The sequence below is a fragment of the Cydia amplana genome, chromosome 12, assembly GCF_948474715.1.
Source record: "Cydia amplana chromosome 12, ilCydAmpl1.1, whole genome shotgun sequence".
Taxonomy (NCBI): Eukaryota; Metazoa; Arthropoda; class Insecta; order Lepidoptera; family Tortricidae; genus Cydia; species Cydia amplana.
Window position 1 is genome coordinate 8,915,793 of NC_086080.1, and position 21,555 is coordinate 8,937,347.

General features: G+C 36.8%; 1 protein-coding gene across 1 annotated transcript in view; it reads right to left on the reverse strand.

Moving 5' to 3' along the window:
• The window catches only part of LOC134652960 (serine/arginine repetitive matrix protein 2), a 148,857-nt gene that overhangs the window by 110,711 nt on the left and 16,591 nt on the right, over window positions 1–21,555 (reverse strand). Inside the window, exon 2 of the mRNA XM_063508204.1 lies at window positions 12,545–12,640. Within this exon, the coding sequence (XP_063364274.1) occupies window positions 12,545–12,625 (81 nt within the window). The 5' untranslated portion in view covers window positions 12,626–12,640. The remainder of the gene's footprint in view (window positions 1–12,544; window positions 12,641–21,555) is intronic.

The following is a 21,555-nucleotide window of genomic DNA, read 5'->3' on the forward strand; positions in this document are numbered from 1 at the left end:
TGCGGATGCGGATGTCGAACAAGTTGGTACAGAACGTCTTAGCGGCGGCGTAAGTGCTAGGTAATTTCGTCATTATCTATAACGAAATCGTCTAGATCCAGAAAAGTCGGCCAAGTTACTGTTTATTAAATATAACTCACCTATATTCTTGCTCAAATACTAAAACGTTTCGTTTTTTTAAATAAAAAAATACTAAAAATGTAATATTTGACGTTTTCTAAGTACCCAATCTTGACATCCGCATCCGCATCCGCGGATGTGAGCCTTTAAATATCCGCATCCGCATCCGCATCCGCGGATGTCAAAAATCTGCATCCGCAACATCCCTGCCTCGGACCACCAACATTATTAAAATAAATTACTTGAAAATACTTGCAGCCACGGCCCTACTTCCGCTTTCAAATATTTTTAAAAGCCCAAAATGTTACTTATTTTCGATACAGCTCCTAGGCCGACTTCGTACTCATTTGTGGAACTGGCCCGAAAGGTCGCACCAAATAAAGGCAGGGCCAAAAGCGGGAGGCGAACGAAATTAAAATTATGGCACCACCTTGACTCCGCCAAAATGTCGATGAACGATCTTTTATTGAATTATGGTTAATGACATTGGGTGCGCCTTACAGGGAAACCGACGAATTGCATGAATTGCATTAACGTTGTACGTCACGGATCAAATTCCTTTGATTAGAAAATACAACTGTTCTAAAATTTTACGAGTTCTTTGCATTAACCTTTAGACTAATATTAGAAGCACACGAACAATCAGGTTTTAAGTAATTAGCAGTTCATTTCACTGCTAATTAAGTTCTATTTTAAATCAATGCAATAAAAACCTAAGTTCTACTTAAATAAGCTAATTGCTACGCTTGAAATCGAGAGTGATGCATTGATAACACGCAAAGCTGCGTTAAAATACCGTAGAACGTTGGAAGAATGTTCAAACCATTTGTAGCGTTTGAAATCGAGAGTTGTGCATTAATAGTAAATACAAGTTTGCGCTTCTTTCATATTAAAATTTCGCTATTAAGTTCTAATTGTTCTGTTTCCCCATCTACAAAATTGAACCTACCTAAAGGTGAATAATATTTTTTTAATTTACTTATTGTATTACTAAATACGACTATTAAAAATTATGTAGTTAAAAGAACGAACGTTAAATTAACGCTAAATTATAAGGAGATAGTGAAATGTAAAACCCTTCGGGAATATAGCAAGAAGAGTGGCGCCTTAAAACGCGCTAAATTACGAATAATCAAACCAATTAAAATTCCAATGCATTTAAAAAATGGCATTACCTATACGAGCAAATAAAGTACCTATTAGTTACTAATGCTCTCATAGAATGATTGAACCATTTGTGGCGTATGAAATCGAGAGTAGCGCAGCACCGGCGCTGGCGCATTGTAAGCAAAGTGGCCCGCTGACCGGCCTGAACCCTTCAGCAAGGCCGTTCACTTGTTCGGGATGCTTTGTCCAACGTAAACAATACCACTAGTAACATTCTTGTGTTTCTTGAAGGATGGCTAAATTGCACTAGGAAAATTCATGACAAGTCTTGTGTTTGTAGGTATATAAGTAGTATAATATAAATAACCAATATTGCTGATTTGCCCAACTTTGACTGGTAAAAAAAGGCTATTCGTTTAAAAAAAATCTAGCCCTTTTTTCAATTTGACTCGCAAAGTTATACCGAAATCGAATTATTGTACTACCTTCCGTAAACGTTGTTATTCGGGCATTCTCATGAGAATACCTAATTACGCTAAGTGCCAGATACACATTGAATAATCACAAGCGTAAAATCAAATCCCAAATCGGAATTAAACTTGCAGATGTTCCAGTTGCATGCGAGCGGTTATCCACGCAAATTAGCAAATATGTAGTCAATTTCTAAAATTTAAACCTTATCACCATGCATTAAGGACACAAACATTTAACCTAATAGCACGGCAATGCATCGCTGCATAATTTAACGTATTGAAATTACGTGATCATTATTCAATGTACAATTTACGTAAAAGGTTGTAACCGCTTTGAATGTTCGATAATGATACATCATTTAAATCATTTTATGTCAAAAAGAAGCTTTGTTTAACCGACGTAACCATTTACAGGAATGATTTTAACATGCTACCTACTTTATTACGTGTAGTTCTGTTTATTGTTTTTCGTGGCTTGTTTAACATAACTGAGGCAAGGATGCGTATGCCTGATTGCCTACGCAAGGACCGTTACGCCGATCGTGGTAATGCAATATGCAATGAACCTATATTGCTTTGGCTACTACAAATACTGCTCTACTTTTATAATAAGTACCTATTTAGGAATATTGACTATTGTTATGAGTAGTGTTACTTACATAAAACATGGTTGTAAAGTACCTACATGGGCTACATGTGTACACTGAACATTTATTTTTATTTCGGATATCAACGTACGGTAGAGTTAGCAACATTTGAAGCGTGATCACCAAAATATGGTTTTTCGTTTAAATAAAAAAAGGGAAAACTGGTAGTTCAGCTTAAAGAGTAAAGTGATGATTATGATGTCCTCCTAGACGTATTTGTCGATGGTGACATCCTGACAAATTTAAAAAGGGTCTTAATTAAATACATATTAGGTACGTGTATGGGCGCGAGCGTGGCTTGTAAATCCAAATTTGGTTTTGAAAGTCCGGCAACACAAAACACAGTAGAGCTGACCAGATGCCTTGTTCCTACGTGTAGTAAGAGCGCTTTTTCGGAGTTTTTCGGAGCTAATGTTTGGTGTCAAGATCTTCGCACCCAGCGTTCAAAGTTATCTGACCCGTATCGACAGCAGTCCGATCTCCGAGCTGCAAGCTCCTCCCACGACTCGCAAGCGACTAGCAAGTAAGTAGCAACGTAACAGCAGCAGGTACAGTCACCTTGGTCTGAGGATCGCCTGTCCGTGAGTCACTGTGGCCTGAAACGCGATACGCCGGCCGCTTACAATAAAACTGCCTTGACTGATTTGTGCGATAGCCGCCGTACGTTACTTAATAGTCAATACAATTATGCCATGTTTGTGTAATATAAACAGATCTTTATAATTTTCCACGTTTTGTAGTAACCATACACTTTAAATCTACTTGAAGCATTACATGCTTACGTACGTATTATAAGAATTATGAGTTTTTTTTATTACGTTGATAATGAATATTAATTTTATACTTCTCAGTTAGTTAAACAATTCAGTTTTTTTTAAACGCATAAATTTGTATGCAAGTATGTAGGTAAGTACCTAGCCGTGAGCCCATTCCAACAATGCCAAACAAGCCTAATAAATATACAATGAATACGTCAAGAGTCGTTTGTCGAATTTAAATAGGTATTTTACACCTTGAAAACGCGGCGACTACAACATTACTTTTTGTGTGGAAATCATGATATTTTTATATTAATATTGATTAAATTTATTGATCCATTTATATTTTATTTTTTACTGATTGTTTTTATTTGATACCTATTTTTTTATTGAATCGAAAGACGTAGACAATAAATAAGTATCTATTGTCCACGGCTTATTTACAATTTACAACACATGCATGTGCTTTATTGCTTTTTGTCATTTTCTTCCAATATTTATTGAAATTTATTTAACGGTTTGAGACATCAAAGATATTGATTTAAATCCAAAGTACACAATTCTTATACAACTAGGCAGATAGCTTAAATAGCTATCTGCCTAGTCGAGCAGACAAACTCCGAATATTGTAAGTATTGTAACATCTCACAAGGGGTTTGTCAGATTTAGCTGTTTTAACTGCACGTTTCGCCTAACCACACCTCGGACACTGGCGATCAAATGTATGAAACAAACGCGTTCCTACTCACACATTCTAAGCTCGTGTAGGTGAACGCGTACCATGCTTGTGTGAGTGAGATAAGACATTGTAGGGTAACTGTGAGGTAACGCGGGTGGGCGGCACTTTCAACGGGAGGCAGGGAGTGTCCATACTGTACGCTAGTACTCTTTATTATACTGTGGCCTAACAGTGGCGATGGTGTAGAAATGCGGCAGCAGTATTGGTATTTACATGAACGGCGCTCCCACGGCGCAGCAAGGTGAACCGGCTATTCTTAAATCGTCGCACTTGCCCGCTCGCTGACGCAACAGCTGATCGACACCGCTTTAACATCCTTAATGCCATTTAAGCATTGTTTTATCATAGTTGTAAACATTTACGTAAGTACTTAGTTTTATTTTTACGGAGCTTCCGATTTTTTTTATACTAGGACGACAGGAAACACTTGAGTTGACAATAACGTCGCTCGAACCGTGAGCGAACACCTCATGTCCGAGGACGGTTGCATTTCCAGAGTTGTCACATGCTAGATATCGACCCTATATAGATGATTTTTTTTGTTTCATTCCGGAACTACATTATTAATATTACAGTGAATTTATTTGATAAAAAAACGTATTACGGAAAAATACGGAACTATTCAAGCTAGTTTGCGGAAAACTTATATTAATTCAAAACTAGAAAAATAAAACAAGTGAAATCATAGATTTAAATGATTTCATCGTGTTGGATTCATGGAGTCGTCTTTCCGATTCTATTTGCTTAAAAATTTGCAAGTTTTTGTGATCTAACCACACGTTTACGTTTATTTATTGACATTATAAATCAGTCACTACCAACCTTGGCCACAGTCAGATATTGTAATTTAATATCCAGTAAATCGCGAAGCGTCTGGTTGACGTAACTGGTGACCGAAGAGCTGGCGGCTACCTCGCACAACGTATCAGCATTGCGATACAGCGAGGAAATGTCGCCAGCATCCTTGGTACAATGCCTCAAGGGCCTATTTTAGATTTAAGCTAGTTTTTAATTTCTTTTAGTAATACACTGTATATATCTTGTTTGTAAATAAATGATTATAAATTTTATATCCAGTAAACTATTTCAAAATTAATATTAAATTCCTACATAGGTACTACTTGTTTCCAGGCAAATACCTTGTTAGATGTGCAAAGTGCATGTTTTTAGGGAACTAAAAGTGATGATCGTGCTGAAAGTGTCAAAAATGTGAGCTTTTGTGAGCTTAAATCTTTGGGCAAGATTCGAACTTGCGATCTTTTGGAGCACCGGCCATATCGCGAAAAGTGAATCTTTCCTTTTCCTGCTTATTGAAAATAGTTTGACAAATAACTGTCATATAACCACTAGGGTGACTGCTATAGTTATTGGCCACTCACTGCCACTACATAGTAATTGGCCACTCTTAACAATAAGACTTCTTTTGGCTTGTTTATTTCTGATTTGTTAGAAAAGGCCAATTACTAACTATAGCAGTCACCCTATTTGGCGGCCGCCACTGTCGGACAAATAGTCAATACGCACATTCTAAAACCAAAACGGTCGCGCATTGTACCGTTTCAGCAGAATTTTCTCCCGCAAATACTGACTAGGGGCCCGATTCGGATTTTGTAATAGACATCTATTAGATATCTTTTAGACATCGCCAAGATACGATAACGATATGTTTAAGTTCTATGCTGTCAAATTTGACATTTCCGCGATTCTGGAGATATTCTTGAACGATCTCCACAAGATATTACTTAGAGATCTAATTCACGTCTAATAGATATCTAACACGATCTATCGTAAAAGCATGTAAAAGTGACATTGGTTGCCCGAATTGCGCTGCAAAAGAGAACTAGTTAAAATCTAAACTATAACGTATCTAGAATGGGGTGCCCTATTGATATTCCGAGAAAAATTACGCCGATTTTTGTTTCGCCGACAACGATTCGCCGACGGGTTGTTTGGCAGAGTAACGATTGGCCGAATCTCATTACGCATAATAGTCGTTTGCGAGAGTAGTCAATAAGCAGAACATTGATACGCATATTTACTATTCGTAGAATAATCATTTAGTAACTGTCATAATTACCCGAGAAACCATTGGTCGAAAAACAATAGGTCGAATGTTCATTTGGCATATTATTGACTAGCAGAACTTAGAATATTCTTACCCCCGGAGTTACACACAATGTTTTTCATCACACTTGCGAAGAAAGAACTAAATTTTAATCGAAATAATTATAAACTAAGGTGAGAGTTCAAATATTTTGATGAAGTGTACCTGATGATGATGATTGTTTTGATGATAATGATGATGATTTACTTTAAGTAATATGTTCAGCGATTACTCCGGCACCCATGGTCCGATTTGAGTAAGTTACCTTCGAGGTATTCCCATAATAATTTTCTTCTTTAATCTTTATTCTGAGGAATTGACGGAACTTCTAAATTTTTAAAGGCATGTGTATTATGATTTGGATATTTTCTAAAGTAACTCAAGCATTTCCTCCCGTAACTTACTTTATATACATATGTATACCTACTTAACGCATTAAAAATGATAATATTTTATATCATCCTTTTGTTGCGAAAATAAAATTATATGTATAATGTGAAACGTTATTCGACTAAACATTGCTTAAACGAAACAGTTACTCTGCCAAATGGAAATCGTCCGATAATAGTTCAGCTAATTTACACAGAAGCGAACTGAACTGTATGTGAACCAAGAGTTTGCGTAACGTTAGTCGACCAAAAGTTACATTTACAAATAAATGACTCTGCGAAACGATGTTCGGCGAATCGTTGTCGGCGAATCGATAATCTGCTAAAAGTTTCTCGGAGAATCATTAGGTACCCCTAGAATGGATCTAGTACGTGTCGTCTCTTGTGAATATCTTGAAGTTCGAATACGGCAGTAGGTTAGGAGGGTTTTCGCAAAAGGTGTGTACTGTACTGTAGCACACTGGAGTGGCAAGTAATTGCTTATCAACAGGCAGGTCCTACTCTGTCTGGTTATAAAAAAACGTAATACATTATTTAGGTAATGTAATTACAATGTATATCACATGCATCTTAAACACGATCATCGCTGGAAATATCGCCGACCGCGTATGCGGACGTATGCGGTTTTTCCTCATCTCGTAAACAATACTAAAGATACACCATTAATAGGTATACTGACACCTTCATCACTTGGCGTTTCGTTCTTTCATAACTTATTAATTGGTAGCTCGAAACAATTAATAGTATAATGACATGATTGAATTTTTGCGTCTCGTGATACTCATTTCATAGTTGAATGATGTAGTTAGAGGCAATTTTAATAATTACATTGCGATATAATAGGTATTTTCAAGGTTCTGTTAAAATCATCGCGTTACACATGCAAGCTGTAACAAAGGTTCTACTGAACAAATAGGGACCTATTTAATTGCCCTCTGATGAGTAATATGCGGTAACGACTATAAATGTGTTTATAATTATAATCCAGTAAATCAAAGATGATTTTCTTCACTACGTTTATGTATGAAGAATTAAAATTATTTTTACTATTTTGCGTATATTGCGATTTCGCTTTGACATACTTACTTACATATTTTAAAATTCGATTCGAGAGGTTTTATTTACCTTTAGAAGTGTGGACGTAAGACAAACATGTAAATTTACAATATTTATTTTATTTTATTTTTATTTTTAAGGAGTACAACACAAAAACATTATACAGATTTAGGTAACAATACAAAGCCAATTACAGGTACTCACAGGCAGAAAGAATATATTATATTACATACTTTAAGTACATCCATAAAAGTCCAAGGGCTATCCGCACAACTATTTTTGTACCTATGTATTTTGTATTTCAAAACTCTGTGTTTTCCAGATTCCAGCTGCAGCCGTCAATCGTAATGATTTATTAGAGCGATTCTCAGAGATGACGTTCGGTGCCTGACTTCGGTGCCGAATTTTATTTTTTACTTATTTGATACACGACTTCATTTCCTAAAATCTAGCCTTAATATAAAAAATATTGGTAGTGGAGGCCTCCATTAGAACCTTATAGTTTTTTTGATATTTGAGATTTAAAAAACACCGAAATCATGTGCAGGCACTGAAATCAATTTGCCTCACCGAATTCAAAAACGCTTACACAGAAATCACACTTCAATATTATATCTAAATTATATTATAATCTATTCATATTTTTCATTATTATTTCATGATAAGTGATGTAATTCTTCAAAAAAGGAGTGTACAGGTTTTTAAAAAAAGGTCGGCAACGCGCATGTAACACCTCTGGAGTTGCAGGCGTCCATAGGCTACGGTGACTGCTTACCATCAGGCGGCCCGTATGCTTGTTTGCCACCTATGTGGTATAAAAAAAAATGTAGCGAGGCTAATGATATCGCATAGCTTACATAAATTTAATAGATAGTACCTTTGTTTACTCGAGATTTTAAAATAACCAAGTTGCGGCTTATGAAACAACATCTCTAGAAGATATCCCACACTAATTGACTATCCTCATACAATAGGGCGAAGTACGTATGGTCCCGAAACGAGTTTTAGACATGTCGACCACAAATTCGCACATACTTAAGTGCCATGAAAAAGAAAATGTTTGTTTCACACAATCCAACGGCACACTCATCAAAAAGAAACTTATGTTACCTACACCCGATAAACAAGATACTTTTGAGTGGTGTTCAATGCTCAAAAATTTTTAATGCACTTATAAAACAATGTAAACAATACGGAAAACAAGTATTTTGCTAGACTTAAAAATATGTAGTATTTTTGAATGACAGAGTTTTAAAGCGTGTATTCCCTCAATTTAAAACTATTTAAAGTTGTTGACTAATGCTTAAAGATCTAATCACCTATTCATTATGATCTCCTGCACCGTCAAACACTTGAGCTAAATTGTAACTCCGATATTTAGACATAAATACATCAGACATTGAGGATTGTTAAAACATTGGCTATGTTGAATTTGTGTTCATGGCTATGCTTTAGAAATATTGATCAGTACCTACCTACGTTCAGTGCCTTTGAAGCGATCTCGACATTCGAAGGCGACTTTATTTTTAATCCCTTGTTTTGTGGGTGCACCTTGCATAGTATGTAACTACACAAGTTATTTTAAACGAAGTGGGATCTAATTAACTACATTTATTTAAATTGGCTCAAGTTCAAGGTATCGTGGTGTAGGAGGGCCACAAGTGATACAGAGGACAAATTCACATAATATACTCCATTGGTTTGAAGAGAAATTAAGACAACAGCGGATAGAGAGAAAGAGACATTGGGTCTACGATTTTCAACATACGTCTTGTGAAAAAAAAAACTACTCATTGTAAACTAGTGATTTTGTTTACCTATACTATGATTTAATTTAAGTACATAGTTTTACGTTTATAAAACATATCTTGTACTTTTTAGGTGTGATAAGTTGGAAAATAAAGTACAACAAACTAGTTTACAAAGCAGGATTTGAATTCGGTTATCACTTTCTTGATATCGGTGGTCAAAAAATCCACTGAAACCAAGGAAATCAACACCAGTGATGTCAAAATTAATCGCTTTTTAGCAATTACAGAAATAGTATGAATGATACAGAGGAGATGTAATAATGATGGGTTTACGTACTTTCGAGGATTTCTTAATCACTTGCGTAACGATAAAGACACTAAAACTGTGGGAGAAAATTGCACCACCGATCTCAAAAAAACATAGAACCAAACCCACCGAATGACAGAGAAACATTTAAAAAACTACCTTAGTATACTGTGACTGCACCTCTACTTTATTCAACGGTTAAGGCACAACTAAAGCATACTTTGTTTGAGCCACTGAGTTCCTGGTCTACAACTTTGTAAGTGTACCGACATGGTTTGTAAATTACACCGAAATCAGTCATTAGCCCGGGACACGTCGTAAATTTGGTTTTATTCAATGTGTTGAGCTAACACATTATTTTGATTTATAGAATATGATCAGTTAACTAATACCTTATGCGTGAATACCGATAATAACTTCGATATAATTCCCCATCTTGAGTAATAATTTTTTGTTTCAAAAAATCTGGGCGCGGGACACGCCCACCGAACATCATTTTTCGCATTTGGATATTTTTTTCATGTATTATATAAATAACAAATAATTAGTTTGATAGTGTTCCAGACAGAATATATGCTGAAGATCATGCCTGAATTAATTCAGATTTATTAAACAGTAAATTCAATAACTTTTTGCCCCGGACACGTAAAAATGGCCCTCCTGAGAAATGCCCATTATTATTATTATATTCGATGAGTATTTGTTTTATCATACTTTTATCAGCGGGCTCAGCACGGTTCCATTTTTATCGACTATCACTATGCCCGTCACTTTCGCACTTACATACTTGTTAGAACGTGACAGGCATGGTGATAAACGATAAAAATGCGACCGTGCTACTAGGGCAGGTGTACAAGTCCCATTTCATTTACAAGGACTCATCTTTCAACGACCTGCAATGTAGGCCGTTAAACTAGGACAACTCTAGGTCATCAATAATTCAGTTCATAGCCTAACTACGTAGGTACCTATATAAAATGCACAATCTTCTGTTTTTTTTCTACCTATTTGTTTGCTTATTTCGATATACTTATTGCTTATGAACTGAACCAATCCAAACTATCCAAAGCGCACTGCACAATGCACAATCACTGCACATCCAACTCACTAATACACAATCACAATTTTCGCTTTTTTATTCGTATTTATTCGTAATCGTTTCGCGCGAGAAGGCCACACGTCGGAAGCAGAGAGCTGCACTAAGCCACTAAGCTATTGTATGCAGGTGAATAGTATCCGTTTGACTTATAATAGCCATTCACATAGTCCTATGCCGCGCGAGCGATGCTACTGCGGAGCAGTATGTGAATTCGACAATACTTATACGATCAGAAAATCACATGCCAAGGTGATAAGATTTGCATTGCAAATTTGTGTAGGAAAACTTGGAAACCAGTATGCCATTACTAGACGCACTTCGTACGTCTTCGTCAATTAGCATGCGTGACGACAGGTACAACATGCCTACTTATTGACAATTGACGGACAGACGGACAGACAGACAGACAGACATGACGAATCTATAAGGGTTCCGTTTTTTGCTATTTGGCTACGGAACCCTAAAAAGTACGCAATAATTTTATTTAACATCCCCTAATTAAATTTTCAGGTCTACATTGAAGTTTAAATCCTGGATATTCAACGTGGCGTGAGGTAACTCACATCGTCTCAGGCGTGTATTTAGCTAATCACTAGCTGCTAATGTATTCGTATGTAAGCCATGAAAATCCATACTCGTAATAATTACGTGTAATCGGAGGTCATACTTATTCTGGTTATTTTGGAGTAATAGGCCCGGTATTCCATGGGAGCAGGCTGCGGGTCTACCGCGAAAATCAAAAATCGAAATATCGTTACGTATCTCTCTATCGTTCTTGCACCATCGAGCGATAAAGAAGCTGAATAATAAACGAACGAACGAAGTGGTTCGCGGTAGGCCCGCTGCGGCAAACTCTTGCGAAGAGGGCGGCGGTTGCGCAACGCGCTAAAATAGATGCCGCTTAACAAGTGCTTTAGGTGCTGTAGGCGTAAAAGGTAATAATCTGTCCTGAAAATGAAACGTGTCTACATTGTATAGTAAATGTATAATATAGGGTTAGATGTGATGACGCTTAATCATTGACAGACAGATACCTATCTACTAGATTTAGCTAACCTACCTAAGGGATCGAATCCGTAAGTTCAAATCTGTTTAAGTATACGGATATTTTATTTAGTTTTATATTTTATAATTAGACACTTTAAAATATTTACAGATAGTATTACATTAAAATATTACACAAGCTTTCTTGAGCTTACCGTGGGGCTTAGTCAATTTGTGTAATAATGTCCTAAAATACAGAGGGCTTCCTGTAACAGGAGCAATAAATTAAACTGTAGGCTGTACTCCTCAAACTGACCAACATTTGTTCAACAACTTTCGAAAATAACTCAGGTTTTGATTTTTATTACACTTTAAAGTTTATTCTAAGACGCAATGTATTGCAAATTTTGTTATGTTTAAAGCGTGACAAGCAACGTCAAACACACTGATGTCAGCGTACATTGAATGCAATATTTATTTTGTATGAAAAAGAGGAAGTCTAAAGGATTCATAATTTTTAAAAGTTGCTGAACAAATGTTGGTCAGTTTGAGGAGTACAGCCTACAGTTTAATTTATTGCTCCTGTTACAGGAAGCACCCTGTATATGTATACAATGAACTTCAGTGCATTTCAGGATTTTTTTTCTTTTATTTTATTAATACCTACTTAGGTTACCTACTACATCACATAGGTTACGTACATACATTGTACTTAGTTCAATAACGAAACGGTTATTGGTACCTATACATAGTACCTATATATATCAGTACAAACGGTAGAAGCTGTTACATGCGACTGGACTATTATAATAATCTGTCCAGCAGGGGCACTTTGACATCTCTATTTAGTTTTAGGTCATCAGTAAAGAAAGAATCAGTTACACCAAACTGTCTGTTACCCTTAAAACATACGTAAAATTTTATTGAGTGGAGAGTTTCATAGTTCACTGCTGATCGCTATTTATCAGTCTATCAAGTGTGGTTGATGGAAAAGAAGAGTTGGTACATACGGTGGCTAGGACCTCCTCGTAGGTGGCGGGGTGCAGGGGCGACGCGGGGGGCGTCTCGTGCGACAGGGCTGTTATCGGCATGTCAGCGCATCACACCTGGAATGAGAAACGTTTTCATTTATCAGATGCACCAGATGCCATAAATATTATATAATATTCACATATAATATCTCATTCTGGATTTCGCCAAAATATTTATAGGAAAGTCATTTTGGAAAAATATATTGGGTGGTATTAAAGGTTGAAACTTAGAGAGTTATAGTATTTTTAATACACGCTGTTTTCTGATATTTTACAACTTGGAACCCAAAGTCATTCTGAGTTCTTGAGAGTCTTAATTGTAACCTAAACCTGAATTGTCTTGAAAAGTGAATGAGTACTTGTACCTATATATTTTTAAATTAATATTCCTATTATCCCAAGATTGTCTGAAAGACATTGCCCTTTAGCGATAAAAGCGCTTGTTTTATACCGTATTATGATTTTAGTTAATTACATACCTACATTGCTGTTTTTGTTTCAGGTGAAGCATGAATAATGTTATGTTCTTTTGAATGCTAATCCTAATGCTAATAATAACTATGCCATCAAAATTCTCGAAACACCGATTAGTGACACTACTACATACACTTAAAAATACCGATACAAAACGTATGACCTTGCACGATGGCGACCAAGTGTCGGCTGTACAAACACACATTACCATACGGAGACGCATGACTAACGAGTACTGACACGGCGAACCACGCTTGACAATTTCGTAGTAAACTTGATGAACAGAGGAAATACATTTAAGAACAAGTGAAAAAGGGTCACTTCATAGAATTTAATTAATTTAATTTATATTTTCATTACCGGAGGCGTAGCGTAGCCAACTGACAGAAATATAGATGTGACTTTTCGATCGGCTTTTAACGATTAACTATTGTTAACTTGGCTACGCTCCGTGTAGGTACTATTTGTAATAAGTATTAAACTCATAGCTAATAAGTATTATTAAAATTAAAGGCCGACTACACTGCATGCGTATTTAGTGTATCGCGTCTCCTCCGGCTCCCTGCTTAGTACTTACTATGCTTGCTGTGGGACCCTTTTTAACACCCGACGCAAAAAGAGGGGTGTAAGTTAATAAGTTTTTTTTACGATTCTACCTATAATGCAAGTGACACCAGTGATGTATTGGCCTTCAATGCCAAATAATTCATAATTTTGAGAGGTCCATAATTTCTAGAAAGTCTGTCTAATATTTAGTTAGCCAATAAACTAGTTTTTAATAGTTATTGAATTATCCAGCATGAATAAATACTTTAGATATACTACGATCATTCAATAGTATGACCTAACTTTCTTTTAAGTTTCCTTTGCCGATATAACAGGTTTGGTGGGAAGATTTCGAGATATTTGTTGTGAAACAGTTAATCTTTTCTTCTAGTTAGAAAATAAATTGACAATGATTGGCAGGAAGAGAAAACCGCGAGGTAATAGGTTCGCCTTTTATGCATCGTACCATTTTCATTCCATGTACGTGGTCATAGTAAAAATGCCTTGCCGTGATTCACCTAAAAATCCGAAAATCAGAATAGGACATTTTTTGGTGTAAAATATTGACTGAATCACGCCCGATAGTACCTACATTGTGTTTTGGTGTTGTTGAACTTGTTCGTGTCATACATTTCTGTCACCCACCTGTCTCATTTATAAACATGTAAGCTCCAGTAGGTGTGATAAACACTGACTGACGTCATGCCAGAGACAAGTTGGTAATAAAAGACTGCTAATCTGAATTGTTAAGTTATTCGCAAATACTTTAAGTACGTAATAGTCAGCAAATAAGTACAAGTACTTTAGCGAGATGTTATTATTATTAGCGTATATGTACCTATTTTATACGCCGCTAGTCAACTTCTCAGTGTGATTTATTATTGATTGCTCTTTAATTATTACCAGTGACACGAAACAACATGTTCCAAAGAAACGGTAATTTAAAATACATATTAGATCTATTCTTACAGCTTCAAAAAATTAAAATAAAATGAAAACTCAATAGAAATGGAATAGTGAATATTATCATTCGGAATTAGGTATGAGCGCCGCGCCGGCGCGCCGCCGCCGCCGACAAAATTTTCGCGCCGCCGCCGCCGACGCTGCGCTATCGGCGTGGCATCGGCGTGACCTTGGTAGCTAGTACTACTTTCAGAATCAGATAATATGTTTTTAATCGAGTTTAGATCATTAACGGCGCCACTTCAAATAGTTTATAGCCATTCAAAAGGTAAAATACCCAATATAATTCAAAAATATCGAAGGCAAATGCAAACTTATCTGTCTAGTAATCGCGCTACTAGTCTTGGGAAAACGAAATTATTTAATATCAATTTTAACATCAATATACTTGTAATAAACATACTGATTTCCTTCCATTTTTATTGTGGGACATTCCACATTACAATTTATAGATTGTATATATACGATAGTCAATAGACATATGTCAATCACAATGAAAAAATTAACTGTGATCAACTCTGGCTAACGTGAGACTCGAACCCACATCTTTGGATTACCGATCCAATGCATAACTAATTTTGCCAGCTAACCATCATCATTTACCGCGAATTTAACCATTGCAAGCATGGTTAAACGTCTTTAAAAGGTATAAAATTGGGTTAATTTTGAGATATTAAGCGTTTCCACGTCCAAACGTCCGGCCGTTGGCTTCGCACCGAAGGGCGTCGGAATCGGGTCTCAATTAAACTTAGCCACTGTTCAAATTTCAAGCTTTGCTCTCTCACAGCTCAATCTTTGGCTGTGCATCGCTCGCATGGAATTAAACCGCTATCTGAACCTGCAAGTTTTTGGCCCTGGTTGGAGCTCAACTTTCGGCCTGTTTTAAAATGCTTGAGCATTGGGCCTTATCCGATCTTAGCTCCATTGCAGCTCGGCCTTTGGCGTCGCACGAATGCGCCCGCAGGAAAGCTCCAGATCTCTTTAACACTATGGCTTCTCGCTCTGCTCTCTAGCAGCTCGGCCTCGCACTGAAGCGCGCCGCAATCGGCGCTCCAGGCGTTCGGCCGTCAGCCATGCTTACACTTGGCTTTCGAACTTAGCTGTATGCTTACCTGCAGCTCTTCCTCTGGCCTCGCATTGGGAGGCGTCGAAATCAAGTCTTCGGTGTTACATGGAGCTCGGAGTTGGGCCTCACTTTTTGATATAAATCGGTTTTATTGGGTCGATATTGGTTAATGACGGAGCTCAATTTTCTTTGGACTGTCGACAAGACGTTTCCCTGATCATAGAGAAATATAGTAAGACAAGAGTGCTCACTCCATACATCAGTTCAGACTATTAATTTCAGTGTCTACATCTAGCATCGAGTAGCGGAACTATCAGTACTGCTACTTGACAATAGATGTAGCACCGACCGGAAAGTCTTATCTCAACAGCATAAGACTTTCCGGTCGGTGCTACATCTATTGTCAAGTAGCAGTACTGATAGTTCCACTACTCGATGCTAGATGCTAATAGTCTTTTTGGTACTAAAACTGATGTATGGAGTGAACACTCTATGTATTTTTTTCTCTATGCCCTGATACAGCCAAACCGCAATTTTTAACTTAGCACAAAAGATAAGGGCCTCGCTAAGATCTTCCGGCCAGAGCCTCGCCAAGATTAAGACCGCCTCTGATGCCGCGCAATACCGCTTATCCACAGTTTATATGATATCAATTTTTTTCGTAATATTATTCAATAAATTATCCTTGAAAATAAAAGATGCATTTATTTCATAACTTTCTTACAGCAAAAACATGTTTTTTCGGTAAAATTTTGGTTTGAATTCTTTTTTCATTAATCGAAGGTGTTTCAAGGCCACGCCGCCGATTCGCCGCCGCCGCCGACCTATTTTGACCGGCGCGCCGCCGCCGGCTATATGCATATCGGCGCTCATATCTATTCGGAATAATGTTATGAGTTATTTCTAAGAAAATTCGTTTTTAATTTTTTTTTTAATTATTTTCACGAAACGTGAGTTAATCTCGTGCACACTGTCCTACTATTATATTTTTATTTTAAGGTGACAGTCCATTTCCAACCGCAGGTGCACTACTGTTCATTTTACTATGGAAATTGACAGTAACAGCGACGCATTCAGTACCAGTAGTGCAGCTGCGGTCAGAAATGGAATGTTACCCTTATTCTAAAGATGACGCTTCAAACATGATGTTATGTTTTTGGTCGCAAGGAAATGTAGAAAAGGAAATGAAAATCGTAAAAGTTTAAGTCACAAGTTTTAAAATAGTTATTAAGGTAAACGTTTTTTTTTTTTTTCAGTGTGAATTTTGATTTATAATGTATGATTTGCTATACCTTATTGTATCATAGTGCTAGGTTTACATATAACTAATACAATACAAGTATAGTTGCAGGTCAAACAGCAACAACAATCTACATGCCCGGCCTTTCGACATTGTTTGTATGTAATGTTCACCTTTGATACCACGTCTATTGATTATTTCCTTGAAGACACGTAATGATGAAATTAATGAGAGGTGCGGCATCGGTGGCGTATGCGTGCAGTGTTGAATAGTTGACCATTGCACAACAACACGGATACATCCAGCTGTTCAAATTGGAACATGTTCATTTGGTATACCATAGGACTGGTTGTTCACAAAGATAGCGCACTAGTCCCCCCTACTATGACCGAATATACGTATTCATCGGAAACGATCAAGTTCTGTCAGCGAGTGTTGCCAAAAGCTACAGCCTGACAAGAAAGTGTAGAAATTTATCAAGGGTGCTACTGGGTCATTATCTGAAAATATGTCTGCGTTTACATTTTGTATTATAGGAATATATACGGGTCGCGGCAATTAGACCGCAGACATATGTTTTGAGTACCTATGACCCTACAACTCGTAAGATTTGACAGGCATCACATGATGCAAACAATTATACATCCATCTTATTTTGCCGCATAAGTTTGTCCTGTACCTGTTCATTCAATCCACTAACGGACTTGTACAGGTTCATTAAATTTAATAACTTACAATGTCGGCCTCATATGCATTAGGTACATGCAGGTAAATATTTATAGGTTCCATCCCGAAATCCTTTCATAACAAACATAACACAAGTGATATGTTGGTTAACAAAAAGGCGTTTTCTAATTTCTAAATCATCGAGAAGGTGACCCAAATAATAAGACGCATGGGAAGGGAAAGCCATAACCATTTAACTACTAATAATATAAATTTATTACGAACCCAATCCAACCTTTTATAAATTAACAGTTATCATAAACTACAACTGTTTGGGTGGCTACAATTAAAATTTCATTCAAATCTAAACTGACCGACAAGGATTTGTGGACCACCCACAAGCACGTCAGGTTTTTTTAATTCTCTATGATTTAAAAGGTGTTTTCGAAATATTTTTAATCCGCCGTAGTCGAAAGTCGATATGACACTAAACTTCCCCTGAAACGTTTGCGAAATATTTGTTTAAGTTTTTGTTACAAAAATATTGTTGACCTTATTGTCCCTAGTCCCCATTCCATTGGATTGAATGAATGAATGGATTGGATTGGAATGGGATGCCATTGTCCATTAGTGATATGAAACGGGTGGACAGTTTTATTGAAAAACAATTTTCTTAATCTTTCAATCTTTAATTCCGTTCTCACCCACATAGGTACCGAATGTGTTCAAGTTTTTTTTTAAACGCAGCCCACACTTCAACTAAAGGTAGGTATTGCTATGGTCCAATTCATTGTGTCAATAATAATTTATCTAGATACGTATAAATTGATATATGTATTCGTCGTAAGCTTCCGTAAACATTAACTACCTACTTATTTATAGATTAAGCCTTATTAAATCTCATGCCAAGGTTCATTGGATTCAAATCTCGCACGCTACTGCACGCATGTTCCAATTATCCTTTGTCCAATTTTTAAGAAACACAGATGATGATTAATTATTTTGCGATTAAGAAGGTTCCTAATTCCGGATCATTACAATGCATTATACATAATTGTGATTGTATTATAAGATAGTCAGGATTTTGTGCAGGTCATTTGGTTTCTTGTTCGTGAGGTTATTAATCAATATTAAAATAAGCTTAATAAAAATTTTGGTTGATAAAATTAAATGTAAAAATATATGTCTCAGTAAGTTGTATGCACCCATATTTTTACACTTGATGATTGTACGACCAACTTGAGATTGTACGATAACAACAATCTCACGGTTCATTTCGTACAATAAAGAAGGGCCAACATCTTTATCAATCACAGCAGGAACACTTGAATGTCAACAACTGACTACGCTCATTAAATGTGTCTTATTTGATTTGATTGAGACAAACCGATTGACAAACCGACTTTGTTAGTTTGTTTCTCTATGCCATCGTCTTAATTGTACTAAGATTTAATTAAGATTTTTTGGTACGTTAGGTATCAGTTTCGTTTTCAATTGAAAAAAGTTCTTGCGAAAGAATTAAGTTCCGTTGTTCCGATTTTATTATTTAAATGCCACTTTACATATAACATATAAAACATATAAGTGATGTATTCGAGTATAAAATCTTCCCTATTAGTAAAGAAGCCCAATTCCATGCCCATATCGACTCGGAACACTTGATGAGTCAACGCTCAGCTGACCTCCATCGTCCAGAAAGGAAACTGGCCGCTGGTACTTTCTTCAGGGATCAAGCAACTTTACATCTACCGTTCCGAACATCAACTCTAATCCTTACGAGATAAGGTTCACTCCAGGGTTTTGTATTGTCTTAATAAAATTGATTGTGCCTGTCAACAGATCCCAACAAGTATCACCTCCATTTTTTCACAATCTTTTCACAACTTTATCTGACTTATTCGCCACAAGGCCCACAAGCTTTACAGTAATGTATGTAAATAATTACTTTTTTGTTCATTTCGGCTTTAATTCGTTCCATAATTATTTGGATGACAACGACCAACCCTAGTAGCACGGTCGTATTTTTATCGTTTATCACCATGCCTGTCACGTTCTAACAAGTATGTAAGTGCGAAAGTGACGGGCATAGTGATAGTCGATAAAAATGGAACCGTGCTGGGCCCCGAGCCCGTGGTGGTCTGATTCGATCCATGCAAAAGCTAGCCATATATGGTAGAATCGAATTTTCTCCCAGCCTAAAGGAGCAGACGAATATAATGTTGACAAATCCGTAGACGAGTAAATTTAATTTTAGTTTCTGCTGTGTCAAGTACGGACTTAAATTGCAAACAAGTGCCATATTTCGACGTGTATTGCTATCTCTGACTATCCCTTTAGATACTTCCAACTCAAACTGGGGGCCATGATCTGGGGCTGCTTTCCTTCGGTTTGATAACATGCCTCTATTGCCCATTACCGGTTATCATGCAGCTAGCCACGTTTTTTGAGTTTTCTTTAATAGATTTCCTGTCAGAATTTAGCTGACTGAACGCACTTTGGTATATAACACCATAATAGAGAAACAATTCTGGTAAAAAATAGCTTATACATATTATGCATTTCACGCAATGCTACTGCAAAAAATTACAAAAATGAGAAAGCGTGTGACCTATTATATTTAAATAGGTCACACGTATATAAATAATTGCTGAACCCTGCAGCTATGACAACACGCGGCATTAATGGTAATATAAACGATTTCACACATGGCTACTAGCAGGGTAATCCACTGTTGCAACATTCAGGTGTTGTTGCATCTATACTATTACACAAAATCGTCCGTCCAGCGTCCCTATTACCTGCACTGGGCCGTTATTCACAGCACTTATTGCAAGATTTGCAAGTATAGTCTCGAGCAACCCAGTATAAATGTGATATCTTGTTATCGTTTAGTTTCAGAAAAGCTAACTCTCGCAAACGCTCCGGCCGTTAACGTGAGCTGCATACCTATAATGATTTTCCTTTCCTTTTCCCTAGTTGTTTGTAAAAAAAAAATATACTTGGAGCGCATGGATCGATGCAAAATGTTTTGTGAACAGACAGACGTTCTCACCGAGCATGCGTAGGCACAGGCGCGACTTGCGCAATGACTCCTCCAGTGCGTCCAACTATCCTACCCTCCTAAGGCCCAAGGTCCTACCTATAGTACTGCTTCAGCTCGATGTAATTTAGACCATGTTCAATCGGAACAGAGTTGCTTTTGCTTTGTTTCGTTAAATTTTCAAACAATGGAAAATCAACTCTATTTCCTACAGTTTAGGTTCAAATTTCAGTGGCAAATTTTGGATGTTTCGTTTGTTTGGCTGGGCCTTAGGAGGCTACGGTGAAACCACGATAATTGTACGATTCAACCATCGAATGAACCATGAAGGCTTTACTTGTGTTAATTGCAGTTTCATAGCTCTCTCAATCTCAACGAACCTGTGAGAATCTAAAATTTAATTTCATAAGTGATATTAGCAATAGACACGCATTAGTCATATCCATTGAAGTCGCATCAAAAATATTTATCATCGGATCTTGATAATAAATCGACAGCTTACACACACCTTTAATTATGTGCGCCGACCATACATTTGTAAGAGCACAATCGATTTCGAAAATCTCGCCAAACCCGACGATGCCCAATTTTTATTCGATTAATTATTCATGAGGCATCGATCGCACAATAGGCTTTTGCCGGGGTTTATGGACAGTGATAAATACCGGTATATTAACAACGATATAAAGTTATTCTTTATTCGGACATACCAATTACGGACAAAGGGTCCGTTAGTAAAAAAGTCAGCTTTATTTCCAGGACAAACTTGGCAGAAATCAATACTTTTTACGACCGAACTCTGTTTGTCCGATCAGGATCTCTTCATTTATTTATTTTATTTACATCAACCCAACCGTATCAAATTCCCTTAATTGACGTGACGTCCGAAAAAGTAGGTGGAAAGCCTTTGCGTATTTGCTTAATGGAGTTATTGGTGTTTTTTAAATGCGATCGTGATCTATTTGTGATCTGTACTTCTAGAAATTTAAAAAGAT